This window comes from Anopheles coustani, chromosome 3, assembly GCF_943734705.1.
Source record: "Anopheles coustani chromosome 3, idAnoCousDA_361_x.2, whole genome shotgun sequence".
Taxonomy (NCBI): domain Eukaryota; kingdom Metazoa; phylum Arthropoda; class Insecta; order Diptera; family Culicidae; genus Anopheles; species Anopheles coustani.
In genome coordinates this window covers 36,058,743-36,073,306 of record NC_071288.1, presented here as the reverse complement: position 1 = coordinate 36,073,306, position 14,564 = coordinate 36,058,743, and the positions used below count along the sequence as shown (strand labels likewise).

Below are 14,564 nucleotides of genomic sequence, written 5' to 3'. Positions count from 1 at the left end.
CCCGACGACGACAACGACGACGACGACGGGGGGTTTTCATGCATCGGAAAGCATCCTCCTCCATTAGAGAGGTGGAGTCCCTTTTCATCGTGCCTCCTTTTGTGGCCCCGTCCCACGCTCACTATGTTCGGTTATGAGAAACATTTGAATAAATCTATTCTATTGGTCCGATTGCGAATGGTTCGAGTCTGTTCGTGCCACTTGCTGGCCCCCGGCTTTCCCGGCCGGAAACTAATCGAAACGGGACGAAACAACAGCCATCCGGTTGTGCCTTGCAGCTTTCGAACAGGTCCGTTTCGGTTGGATTGCAGATGGCGGGAGAATCCCCCCCCTGGTCGGGTTTCGGAGGGGGAACGGGAGCGAGAACTTTGAAAAGCCTTTTAGCATACCGGAAGCGGAGCCTTTTCGTGGATTGCCCCAGTGGAGGGGGAGAATGGGGAGTCACAAGAAGTGGAGTGCGCCTGCGCGAAAACACTGGAAATCAACCATGCCGTACGGCGCGCGTATTGTGTTTTCGGTTTGGTGGCCGTTGGCATGTCCTTTTTTTTATTGTTGATTCTGGATTGTTGGTTCGGAAAATAGGTTCGGTACGGCCATTGCCGTTGTCATTCCGGCCTGATGCCGCCCGGAAATGGCCAATTCGTTTGCCCGTTTTTGCCGTCGGGTAGCGTTCGTCCGCACCGCGAGTCGTTTCATTTCGATGGAATCGTTTCATTTCATCAGACCACCACCACCACCATCAGGATTTGTGTGCGTTTTCCGTTTTTCTTAATTCTGCTTTTGTTGCTTTGCTTCGGGCAATTCGGAAAAATCGAATAAAAATAAAACAAAAGTTATCGCGAAATAAAATAAATTGAAATAGGGCAAAATCGGATCGCATTACAAAAAGAAGATGAAAAACATGGAAAGGGAGGAAAAAAAAAAAAAAAATAGAAAAAGCAGAGTCGTATTCCACGGCAAAAAAAAAAAAAAATAGAAATATTGTCCCCATACAACCGGATAAATAAACGTGAAACAAAAAAGAAAACCAAAGCAGCACTTCATGCTCTCGGATGGAATTCTTCTTGGGATGAATTTATTTTTCAGTGCGGAAGAAGCATCCATTTAATGAAAATATCATGACGCCCGGTTTGATGGACACTTTTGCTCGATGAAAACGTCCCGGATGTCGGGGTTGGGTTGGTTTTTTTTGTTTTCTCTAGAAGTGATAACTTATTTTTTCCGCTCTCCACGCCGGATGAGAGATATGATTTTTTGTTGTTGATGAAAAGGAGTTAATTGAATTAGTCCGGCTGATTGGTGCTGTGATTTGAACATTTATTTTTTCGTATGTTTTTTTTCAGGTAGTCTACAGGGCTAAGGCACTAAAAAAGGCTTTTTAGTGAACATAGTTTTCCTCTTTCAAGTTCTAGTTTATTTCGAGTAATTCGTACAAACTTTCTCCTGAGTGTCTATTCCAGAATTTTACTTATTGGAGTATCAATCGTTTTGTTGAACTTGATATAGTAAATTTATCTTAGTGTAACTATTTATGTAATGTAATAAAAAAGATAGTTTGTTTTCATATATATATTGGAAAAATGTTTTGAAATGAAACATGCTCATATTTGAAAATATTTATACAATTATAACTTTAGAATGCAAAATAACTTAAATTAGTTTTTTCTTATTTGTAATTTTTGTAAACGCAAGGAGTGTAACTTTATTTAAAAATCTAATTTATATTTTCTCACCATGTCGATTTATCCAAACAGAATCCATTTGATAAATCTGTTAATTTTTCTTTAAATCCGAAATGTTCATGCACCCTGCAAAATACACTCAGTCCTTTCATACATGGGCGGGTCTGGTCTTGCGTGGGATTCGAACCCACACCGTCGAGGGAGTACCTAGGAGCTCCTAGGCCGATATTCTAACAGGTGTAACCGCACGGTTGTCGCGGACCTCCAGCAGCATAGGATTTCCCTCTCGTCATCTTGTAAAGAAACTTTGTAAAGCCCATGTGGCGAACATTGTAAATATACAAAACATATCTAACAAAACAAACAAGCTAATGAAAGCAACTCACTTGTTTATCGCTTTTGTAGTTTAAATTTCTAGTCAAAATTGTACCTTTGCAATTCTTGAACAATTTATATTATGGTAGTTTCAAACTAGGTTTCAGTGTGATTAACATCGTAAGAACTACTAAGATTATTTGGACAGTACCTGGTTATACAATATCGTTAATACTAGTGTTCAAGAGCAACTTACATAAACTGTATGTATTTAGAATGGCTTAAAATATTTTAGCCTGATGAAGCGTTAGTTTACCAATTTTCTGTATTGGTTGTGGATTGTAAATTTTATTTCATATGAACTATTAAAATTACTCTGCGATACTTCTTACTTTGTTTCTTAGGTTTGAATCTCTCGTTCTCTGTTTCTCTTTCTTTTTTCCAACGTTTTATCTTCTCACTTATCGATTACGATATGCATCAAATGGATGTCGAATATGGAAATCGTCTTATCCATCGCTAACTTTTCCTTCAACCTCATTTGTAGATTGCGTCAATCTTTTTAACCCGCTGTAAGTGTTTTCTCGCGATGATCTCCCATCGTTGATAAATGCCGATCTCTTGGTGCTGTGCGATCCCCGATAACGGCGCAGATTTGTTACTTCTCACCCTTTTTGCCGAACTTTTGCAACGCCACCCCATTCAACACTTTCCGCTAACCCTCCGCGTATCGGTCGATCTTAAGCACTTGATGATGGGTTCGCTAATAGGATTTCTGTGATCTTCCACCACCGTCAATCTGTGCCCTCGTCGGTCGCTTTGTAGGCTCACGCCGCGGCCAACCAACGAGGCAGAGTAGATTTTTCCTGTAACGCACCGGATCATGGCAGATGCTCGTTCTCTGCCACACTATCTCCGTGAACCTTGCGTACCTAATTGCCCGGTAGTCCTGTGGCACTCGAACCCTCCGGAAATAAAGTGAAAAGAGATCACCACACGGAGGGGTTGAACGAGGAGGGTTGTAGGTAAAAAAAGAATACCCAGGGAAAACTTCGGGAGGCGACGTCAGATACGATAATAATACGTTTTTGAGTATGAAGAAAGAAATGGCAACGATTGTGCAACTAAGGGATAGGGAAAAAATACGAAACCAGCCAAAACAACAATAACATCACACCAGCAAGGACCATGGAAGGAAGCTATCGGTGAAAGAGTATGGTTGTTTTCCACCACTGGAAAAACTGGTCGTACGACTTGCTAGAACATCACAGCAGAGGTTATGCACTCCGGGGAGAACTCAATTGCTTTTATAGGTGGTGTAATAAAAAAAAACAAACACCCTGAAACTCAAGTACATTCAACAGTAACAAGTTCCTCCCCGAAATGGTCGTTCGTCGTGGATTGCTTTGCTTTTCACAAAGGGATTCCCCTTTTGGGCCGTGCGGGAATGTCTTAGACACCGTCCCCAACTCAGGGTTTTTGAAAGGGTCAAAGATGTCATTCGACACAATCCCAAAACAGCTCCGTTTCGCCACCAGCGATGCCGATCTTACTTTTGCGATGAAGGAGTCAGTAACGCTAGAAACATTTTATTAGACTGTCCTAAGTCTCGTAAAACCGGTCGGATTACGGGTGCGATCTCGATTCGATTCCGACGACGCTTATCCCGCCCCGGGTTTGTTCGGTTTTATTCTCTCCGGTTGACGGTTTGCTGCATTGCATCTAGGATCTGCTTCCTTTGCGTCCTTGCGATTTTGGAGGGCGTTGAGGGCTGCCGCTTCTTGTCGACTACAAGTCAGGTGTTGACAGCTCCATCAGAGGCATCAGTTGGAGAAGCTCATTTCGGCGGAATGAGACTTCAAAACAATAGCGAACTGCCATTTGTTGCTTCTGATGCTGCTGTCTGACTCGATCCGAGAGCTTGTTTAGGGTTTGCTTGGGGTTTATTTTCTATTTTCCCAGTACCTCACCTCCCCCGTCGCGCTCTCGGTTTATCGGGAAACATTGCGAGCAGAGGGAGGAAGATTCATGGCAGTTCGAGTGGGTCATTTTCTTTTCCACCTGTCGGTCGGTTCGCCACAGTTTGTTTTTTTGGGGGGAAGGAAATTTTCCGACCCTGGCTTTATGTGGGTATTGCGTAGCCCCTTCCAGACGATCTACCAAACGAACCTGTCAAGTTAATACTCGATGTGTGTGTGTGTGGTTTTCGGTACTGGCTGCAACAGAAGTAAGCAACAATCAAACCATTTTCCGAGGGGGATTGGGTTTTTTCTTTGTTCTTTTATTTTCCCGCGGCCGGAAAGACACGTTTCGACGGTGAAGCCGCTTCGCCAGGGGTGACTTCTTGGACTTTTGGGGCTGGTGGTAAAGGAAAAACATCCCGGAAAAAGCAATGCGTTACGCAAAAGCAACAATCAGCAGCGCACCTACACAACTCCGGGTCCGTAACGACACTCATCGAAACCACGCGGTGGAAATGAATCCGATGAAATCCACTTTCCGAGACGTGCATTTGTTTCTATTTTCCCGCTAGCCTAGCGGCTCCCGGCCTGGCCGTTAATTGTAATTTATGGATCAAATTATCGCCTCCCGTAAAGGTTACATTTATTTCAATTAGGACGCATCTCGCACATCCCATGCCGTGTTTCTACCGTTCTCTCAGGTGGAAAACAGGACCATCCGGCGGAAAAACGGGCGCATTTGAAAGCGAGAATTAGACGCTGTTGTGCAACAGGCGGACACTTCACAATGCGCACCGTGCGGGGGCTGGAAGTAATAAAACAACAGGTTTACAGGAACACACCCAAGGTACCCCACACTCCTTTCCCCAACTCCATGGAAGACCAAGGACGACGACGATGGCGACGACGAAATGATTAATCTTCCTTTCCCGACGCTTTTACACGACCGACTTTGGAACTGGCGATCTCTGCCCTTCCTTCCTCCCTCTCTCGCTCCGTTCAACCTCTTCCGGTGAAAGTTGTAGAAGTTTAACTATGACAGATTCATAATTACACCGTGCCAAATTAATGAGGCTCATCAGTTTTTTGTGGGAAACGGGGCCGCACACTTGCGCCTCTGACAAATGAGCATACTCACTCACTCGCTTTCGGCTCGGCGACGGCGTCGTATGATGAGCATAATTAATTTGTAAACCGATTCATTACACCGGCGGGGTTCCCGAAGGCGGTGGTGCAGCAGTTGATTATATTAGCAGCAATGATTGACCGTTTAATGGGTTTAAATAAACGGGATTGCGTTTTGGTGAGCAAGCTAAACCGAGTAGAGGGGGGTGGTGGAAAAGTGGGCAAATACAAATAGGTTGTGGGATGTTTGAAGGAGTTCTGTTTTCTGCAATGTAAAGAAGAAAATTTCAGTTTCACAGATACCGAAAACATTCATTATTGTTACGGGTCACAACACGAACAAGTGTATGGGATGTACTAAATGCAAACTAAAACCGCTTATACATCCCTTTTTAGCAGGTAATAGTAAATCTGGTTCGATGGATTGGATCAATTACTAGCTATAATCGGATCACGGATTGTCCTTCTTCCCCACGCAGCCAGTAATGTGGCTCTCGCACCAGCATGTGGCGATTGCACATCCCATCTAATGGGCAGCAGCAATGTGACACAAAAAGGTCAAATATGATTGCCGTCCGGAAAAGCGAATGAATATCGAGTACATTTCGAGAACAAGCTGATGGTAATGCGAAATAAATGCGCTTAAGATGCCCATCCCGGGGACCGCCGAGACGGTAAGGTCGGATGGTAATCTTGTGTGTGTGTGTGTGCATGCAGGAACCATCTGTCAACATTCGAGTGGCTAGCAAATGCTCTTTTCGCGTCTCCGTTCGATCCATAAGCCCGCGGTCCCCGACCCCGTCGACATGTCGGACAGGTTCAACCAAACGGCTTGTTCCTCGGAGAGTACAAAGAGACAGAGGCTCACTGAAGATCAACAGTTTTGAAAAGCTTGTCAAAACACAAGGACACACACACTGTTCGCTTTCCCAAACGGCCGATACACGGTTTTTGGGACAGGGGGTGTGGTAATTTTTTGCTCATTTGTGCCTCCCGAAGCAGACATTCCGTTCAGCGTCAAGCGAGTCAAGGGGGTAGGCTGGAAAATCTGGCAACATATTTTTCCTTTTAGTGCAAGAGCCGCACTTGATGCAACCGATGCCGACCGAAGGGACGGAGAGACAGTGCGAGCGAACGAGCGCGCAAACAAAACAAACAAAAACGAGCAGGACAAAAAACATAATAAAGTCCACCCGGGCCGGGAGTGGATGAAGCCGGCGTCGAGGGTTCCCGAACGCCTCAAATCAACTGGTGTCCTACCATATTTTTGCATTATCCGTAACCAACTTGTTTCGGGCCATGAATAAATTTGCCGCCCCCTCGATTGTCGGCTTCCCGACGCCCTTGTACTTTTCCCCCTTTTTCCGAGCCCGTGCGTCGATTTTTCCGTAATTTGTACCTAGTTAAAACGTTTGGGAATAACTTTTCCTTCGATTGTGATGAGATTAAAACATGATCTTCTGCTTGTGCGCTTCCCTCTCGGTGCGTGTGTGTGTGTGTGTATCGCGCACCCCAAAAACCTCCGATTGCTATTATCCTTTATTTCGGAGCTGAAGGAAGCGGGAAGGTCTCGGCGAGCATTATTTACAAATTACCACCGTAATGTGTGACGTATGCTGTCCCTGTCGAGGATCCGTCTTTTTTTCTGGAAAAACACAAAGTGCGAGGGAGCCTAGACGGGAGAGGAAAGAGGTAAGACATTACGGAGAGAGAGAAGGGACACGAAATGGATGGCACAAGTTTTCCCCGGCATCCCTATTTTGCTCTCGTTACACTTTCCCTTGCCGGACACCCTGGGAGAACTCGGAGGGAATTGAATTTTCCGCCAGATTCTTACAGCATGTTCTCCGGAACCGAGTATCCCGATAGATTTAACCCCCGTGGCGTTTCTGCTCGCTTCCTGACCAAGTCCACTCTACTGTTTAAGCAGCGCGGAACGGGCCGGCGGAGGGGTTAAACAAGGTTAATGAAAGGCAAACAGACACACACACACACACTGAGTTGCATGTCAGTCCCTCTCTCTCTCTCTCTCTTATTCCCTCGAGAGCCGGGCGAAAGGACAAACAAACGTTACAAAATCGGATGGCCAAATTGGATGGACAAGAATAACAAGTGACACCCACTCCAACGGGACGAGGACACGACATGGACACACACAAACGCAAGGCCGAATGCAGAAAATGCATCCCCGAACAATGGGCCACGTCGCACGAACCTTGGAGGATAATTGACACTTGCGAGTTGCTGCTGCTTGGGAACTGTATCGAGTGGATACCGCATGGTGTGGCGTTGGCCCGCTAGTAACTTGCCACAACTACCCAGCCAGCGGGTGCCAGATCTGTCCGTCGCCGAAGAATGGTTCCACCCGAAATTTATGCCCACCACCGAGCGTTATAAATAGTTTGAAATTGGTAAACATCAATTAACGGGAATGGTGTATCGTTCGGAATATGCATAAATAAATTAATAAAATTATCGGCCACCACTATGGCACCGTCACGGCCAAAGGCAAGGGAAGAACACCCGTAAACGGGACACATTGCACGTCGATCCGGCTCTGGAAGCATTCTGCACATAACAATGGAGGAGACCCCATCGACGCCGGACCACAAATGGGGAAATATTTGCGGCCTGGTTTTAATATTCATTCGGCGGCGCGCAAGGTGCTGGTTTATGGGTGGGCCCCGACAGCATACACACACACACACACAATCTCACCCGCCATCTGGTGGAAAAGACCCATGGAAAACTTTCCCGCTCTGGCGTGCGTAATCCTTCCGCTTCGGTTTATGGATAGTAGTTGGTGGTTGTGGAAAATGAAATGGGTGTAATTAAGGAGCAGGTAAAATTAAAATGGCTAGTTTGCGAACACACCTTTCGATTGCTTTTCGGATTCGCACAAGAAACTTCTCTGTTCTCCATTCGACTTAACTTATTGCTGGCGGTCGGTTGGGGAACAATGATGAACTTGTTATGCTTGTGAGGGGCACTAAATTGGTTGAGCTGTGGTGATTTATCTGTCTCCTGGAAACCTTGTCCATTTTTCATTGTTACTCGATTAAAGTAATTCAAAGCGGGAAAATTGTTGTTAAATTAAACGATAGTCATTTTATTTGTGTAAATTGATTTTATAGTTACGTTGAAAATATTCATAAAATGCTGAAACAAGATTAGCTGTTCTTGCGTATTGAAACTATCTAGATATATAGGATTTTCCTCATGATTTTCAGGAAAATTACCCTGCCATGGGTAATAACATAAAATAATATTTAAGATTTTTGGTATGATGTCTTGATCATGTCATGATTTTATTATTTTGGTGGATTTCATTAACTCTAGTTTTAGAATTGGTTACAAAATTGAACTTGAAACATTCTATGTTGGAAAACTATGTTCTAGTGAACATTTTTCGTGTGTAAAGAACATCCTTATAGCGGCTCATGGTTCTCGTATTTATCATACTTATGCTTACTCCTATACTCCGTAAAAATTTAATAACAAAATATAAATGTGGCTGCCATTTTTTCTAGTTATTTGTTGTTTTATTTGGAAATTAGTTCTTTGGTATAAAGATCATTTTTAATTCCAATCGGTTTATGCTACTCCATTTCCCCGTAATATGAAGGAGAATTTTTGGACAATAAATGGTTAAAACGACTTTGCCTCCTATCTTTCTTCACTGACTACAATTTTGTAGAAGTTACATACAGAAAACAAAACCATCAACTTTACATTGAACATTTATTTTAATTTTTAGAAGTAAATTTATCAAGTTTACATTTTAGAGAAATAGTTACATATCTTTAAACCGTGCTACGTTCTTCCATAGTTTATAAACCACATTGTTTGTTAGTAAAACAAAAATTGTTATACTTATACTTTGGAAAATCTCGTCGACATATGGATTTATCTGCCAACTTAGTTAGTGAAGCAATCAAATTAAGCAATAATGCTTTCACTCATCACATGCTAAAATCAAAATGCAATCACGTCATTATCGATTATTTAGAGAGACGTAGAGTGCAGGACCTGTTTTCCTATTCCTCTGTTTATTTCATTCGTTGATTATCAATTAATTTTCCGTTCTAATTAATAGTCTTAGACGATGGCCTCGCACTTACTCACGATTCGTGCCTTCCGCTTCCTCTCGCCCCGTACAGATGCATCATACGATGGACGGCATCGATATGCTGGATCCGTCCGGCTCGATGACGACGCTGACGCCGATGGCGGAAACGCCGATCAGCTCGTCCCATCACCAGCTGCACGGTTCCTATCACAGCATGAACCACATGATGAGCCACCATCACAGCAGTCACCTCGGAAACCACACGCCAGGTAGTACGGACACGGGCACGGACCGGGAGCACCCGGGCGCTGCCGGGAGTTGCGTCTCTAATGCAACCTATAATGCAATCTTCGCAGATGGCTTCCTGGGGGCCCATCATCCGGCGATGGCGGCCGCGGTGGCCGCCGCCGGGCTGCATCCGGACACCGACACCGATCCCAGGGAATTGGAAGCGTTCGCCGAGCGGTTTAAGCAGCGGCGAATAAAGCTAGGTAAGAAGCTTTAGCCCTGGCCCGCTTCGTCTGCTCTGGGACCCCGAGAGGGGGAAAGGGAAAAAGGGTCCGTGGGTTCAAGATCTAATCAAGCTTCTAAAATCCCCCTCCTTCTCGTGATCTGTCTCTCTTTGTCTTGAACTTCCCTTCGAATGTTTTCCCATCTTGATGCTATAACTACCCTGAAGCACTTCAAAGGCTGCGTTGCAATGTTGTGCTGGGAATTATTAGCCTCGGAGCACCCGGGAACGGGACATTTGAATATTCATACGCATAGCAAAGACGTACAGCTTCCCTATACATATGGTTGTCATCTAAATTATCTTCCCATCCGGCTCGGTTTCTTCGGACGGTCGTTAACGAAGAATAAGTATGAATATTGGAGTCGATGATGAGGATGTGCGCGATCCAGGAGTTGTGCCGATCGGATAGATGGACTTGACCACCACCCACCCATGCTAGGCGTTGAAAATTGCTGTCGATCTCGTTATGCCCGGTCCTAATTTGGCCATCAAATGGCAAACGAGAACCTGGCGGCCGGATCGGACAACCACCAATCATAGGGAGCATACCAATAACCCGTAAAAATTAATTTAATGCTTCCCGTACGTACGCTCCAGGCCCAGCTAGGTCTTCCCCGGAGGGCAGCCGTCGTTACCGTCACGGTTGATGGAAGGAGGTTAAATATTTTCCAATAGACCACCTACGGCGACTAGCAGAGGGTTTGCACGCTTCCACTTCTTCCACGCCGCTGGGGTGAGGAAAAACTAGTCCCTTTTTTTTGGGTGTGTCGTACAAAGGGGTTCATGGGTGATATGATTCTGCTATAAATGGGTGCGATTTGCAGTTTTTCCTTTCCCGTGGTAAGGGGTGGAAAGGGACTGAATATTGGCGAAAATCCTATCTTGGCCGGTTTGGCGAAGTTTCGCGACACTGTCGCAAGGGAAATCGAGTGGATATTGTCATTCAATTAAAGTATATTGTAGAAGTATAAATAAACACACAGCCCCATGAATCCCTCTGTAAAACGGACGACCGTGTTGATTATGGAAGCAGTAGTAAATTTAAACGGGTGATTTGTGATGAGTATAACTCACCGTTATTGGCTTGCAATAGACATCGAAACATCTGTTTAAAGTTTGGGCGCAATAAATGTGTCCGCAAAATTGTTGTCATAACTTTTACGGCAGGAGTTTGCATGCGGTTCGAATGCACAGTGATAACTTTTTAGGCTGGGAAATGTACTGTTTAGTGCTAAGCAACCCCGATTGTAGGAACATGTTGAAATAATGTTCCTTGATATGAGAATGTTGTATTGCATTTGCAGTGCTAAATCACTTTTGAATATTAATTTTGTTTCAAAATAGTTACCTATATAATTCAAAATAGTTTCACCTCTGAAATAAAAAAGGTTGCAGGTCTGGAAAACTAAAAAAAACTAATTTAAAAAATTTAATTTTCAAACCAGCAAAATTTATCTGGCTAAATTAATTACTTACTAAAAATATTGTTGATGCTACATGTTCAAGATTTGCTACTGTTGTGGTTAGTTTATTCACGCTCGATCAAGTGAAAAGCATTGTAATATTTGTTTTGAATAATTTTCCTTGAAGCATATAAGAATTTTGTGTCACTTTATAAAAGCGATTAGTTTACAGAAAGGTGATTCTTAAATGTTTTATGTAAAATGTAAAAACAGCAACGAAAGGAACGGAAGCTTGTCCTGCTTTGATATAAGGTAATGTGAGCCAAAATTCCCCGTGAAGTGGACATTAAACCTCTCAGATTGTGATCAAAACAAAGATTTTTGAGAGCACTCTGTTATTTTTGACTATCAGTAACTCGTTCACAAAGAAGAATGTATCAAAAAATTTAGTAAAAACTGCCTTCTACTCCAATAAAAATCTGTTTCGTTGCAATTAATTTTACATCATACATTTCAGTATGAAATATCGTAAATTAATAATTTGTAAGTTTTACGGATGCAGAATATGTGCAACATTGAGTTAATGTCAAGTTAAAAAGTTATTAAGTTATTTATGTTGTAGATTTGTCGCTTGATTGGTTTGTTTTTTTGACACACGATCAAGTTCAAAGCATTGTAATATTGGTTTTGGATAATTTTGCTAGATAGATTGGAGATTTCTATTTTACTTTTCAAAAGCGATTCGTCTTTGTAAAAGTGATTCTTGAAATTTTAATATTAAATTCAAACAGCAACTAAAGAAACGGTACCTGACTTGGTGTTTCAAACGCACTAATTATATTTTATCAGGTGCAGGTGTATTTATTAGGTGCAGTTCTAATGCGATCCTTGCTTTCAGAAATCAGCATTTTAAAATTTTTGGCATTCCTTACTTGATTGAGCGGTAGAGAAAAGAAACATGATTTACTTAAACAGTTTTCTTCTCGCTAAGGATCATTTACAACTACTTATTATGATACATTTTAAAGCAAGATTTTTTCATGACGGGTAGGATTATCTAAGAAGTTTGTGTACAGATCTGGAGAAAGAGTGGGACTTTGTTTATGCAATGTACAGTTTGTCTTTTTTGTAAAGCATTCTAACTCTTACTCGACCGTAAATTAACGATCGTTGCGAATTTCTTCACCGTTCCAGGAGTGACCCAGGCGGACGTCGGGAAGGCCCTAGCGAACCTAAAGTTACCAGGCGTCGGTGCACTATCGCAGAGCACCATCTGCCGTTTCGAGAGCTTAACCCTGTCCCACAACAACATGATAGCACTGAAGCCGATCCTGCAGGCGTGGCTGGAGGAGGCCGAGGCCCAGGCGAAGAACAAACGAAGAGACCCGGATGCACCGAGCGTGCTTCCGGCGGGAGAGAAAAAAAGGTAGCGCCGGCTTCTGATTCCAGCGTTTTTCCCCGTAGTTTTCCCGTGATTATTATTTTCCTTTCGGGGCTTTCTTCTTCGCTCGGATGTTGCCTCCATTTAAAACGGAACCCGTTTCCATTCGTTATATTTGGAGCCAGTTTCCGATTTAGTTTCGTTTCGCTTATTTTTCCGTTCGTTTCTTTTCAGTTCGGTAGCGTTTTCGTTTTTGATTCAAACCCGCCCTCCGTACTGCCTTCCCTGGATTTTTCCGTTTTTTCGCACGCGACGTTTGGTACGGAATGATGTTGCCTATTCCGCATACCCGCCCCACCCTCATCGGTGCACAATTATTCCCTTTTTAGTACGCTGTTGTTTTAATAAAAGTAATCTATATCGAGTCTTTTTTCAAGAAAAAGGACTTCCATCGCTGCACCGGAAAAGCGTTCCCTCGAAGCCTACTTTGCCGTCCAACCGAGACCCTCGGGTGAGAAGATTGCCGCCATCGCGGAGAAGCTGGACTTGAAGAAGAACGTCGTGCGCGTCTGGTTCTGCAACCAGCGCCAGAAACAGAAGCGCATGAAGTTTGCCGCCCAACACTGACCTTCGCAGGAAGCGCAACTTGAATTAGCGAATAGTGTGACTTTTACTAGTGGTAGCAACGTAGCTGGTTTTGGATATTAGCCTACTACTTACGCCGGGCCAAGGCGAGCGCGGCCTGAAACGCAATAGGGGTAACAGAAGGAGGGTAACAATAAACGAGCAAAACAAACGAAGAAAGCATGGACAAAACTACACGGAAAGAAAATCACGACACATAAAACAGAAAGGGAACCAATTGAAGATAAAATTAAAAGAAAAAACATTAGGATTGTTGTATATATGGAAACAATACTTTTAAGACAAGCATTAATCAGCAGTAGCAGCCGAAAGCGAGGGAAGAGAGAGAGCGAGGCTAAACACAATGCAATAGCAGCGAGATATAGTATCATTTCCGACTCCTTGAGGATTGTGATTTTTCCTTTTAAGTTAAACTAGAGTAGCGTTAAGCCTTCACCTATCGACACAGAAAATCAGATCACGGGCAGTGAAATGGATCGTCATGCTAAATAAATCTAAAACAAAAAACCGCTAGGGCCAATAAGTCTAGGGTTGAAGCTGTACGCTGAACGTAGGTACGAGGTAACTTGAGGAGACAACAACCGACAACCACTTGCCGGTGGCGTTGGTCTTGTTTGGCCACCACAGCCAACGATTACGAAGTGCAATATGGCAGTTATATCTTTTTATGTAACGCGAAGTATTAGAGTAAAACGGTATGCAGACGAAAACCAATTATAAACGACTACACTCTAGAACAGCAACAGCGTAGAAACAGGCCAGGTTTAAGAGCATCGAAGGCATGCGGATGGGAAAGAAAAACTAAACCAATAAGCAACATGCAAGTAGTACAAGGAACGGCGATCCTGTGTAGTAGAGTTCCCTGGCAAATTAATAATAGTAAAAAAAAGCAACAACCGAAGACACGAACAAGCAAACGCAGTTACAGTGATCCTAATTTGAATCTTTTCATTTGTAATTTGTGTGGTAGTGAAGTTGTACATAATAAAAAAAGTAACACAAAAAATGACAAACAATAAAATTGGAAATGTAATTTTTATATAAAAACAAAGCATTAGAAGAGAACACAAAACGCAGAAATAAATCTGATAATAACTTACAACCAGTAGACTATTTCTTCCGTCGTGGAACGTATAATCCTTTTGGCGATCCTTGTTTCACAAAGGAAAGCTTCTTTCAACTATTTCAACAATTTATTTTTATTTTTATTTAAAAGTAAGCTTTAAAAGCTGTTTTGTTTTTATCATTTAATTTATTATACAATTTAACGTAACTGTCAATCAAATTAAGTTGTTTGAAATTGCTGACGTGCTGAATCCGCGGAACGATGTCATAAACGCAATTTGATTCGAGAGTCTGCTAGCATATGGGGTTTTACCAAGGTTTTTGCTGTATAGATGTACTTTTGCAGGTTGGTTTATGTAGAAAAATATAAGTTAGTTTGAGCTTTCCGGTAAGAAATTCCCGAT

At 43.0% G+C, this 14,564-nt stretch overlaps 1 protein-coding gene across 7 annotated transcripts in view; it reads left to right on the top strand.

The window, feature by feature from the left end:
• The window catches only part of LOC131263909 (inhibitory POU protein), a 30,587-nt gene extending 16,490 nt beyond the window's left edge, over positions 1-14,097 (top strand). For 2 of the 7 annotated variants that reach the window (XM_058266237.1, XM_058266216.1), the window contains 4 exons: positions 9,244-9,424; positions 9,509-9,643; positions 12,264-12,495; positions 12,894-14,097. In XM_058266237.1, coding sequence (XP_058122220.1) covers positions 9,244-9,424; positions 9,509-9,643; positions 12,264-12,495; positions 12,894-13,077 — 732 coding nt within the window. In that variant the 3' untranslated portion in view covers positions 13,078-14,097. Of the gene's footprint in view, positions 1-9,241; positions 9,425-9,508; positions 9,644-12,263; positions 12,496-12,887 lie in introns of all 7 variants that reach the window. The other 5 variants (XM_058266229.1, XM_058266208.1, XM_058266224.1 and 2 more) reach the window with 3 other exon arrangements.
• The last annotated feature ends 467 nt before the right edge of the window (positions 14,098-14,564 follow it).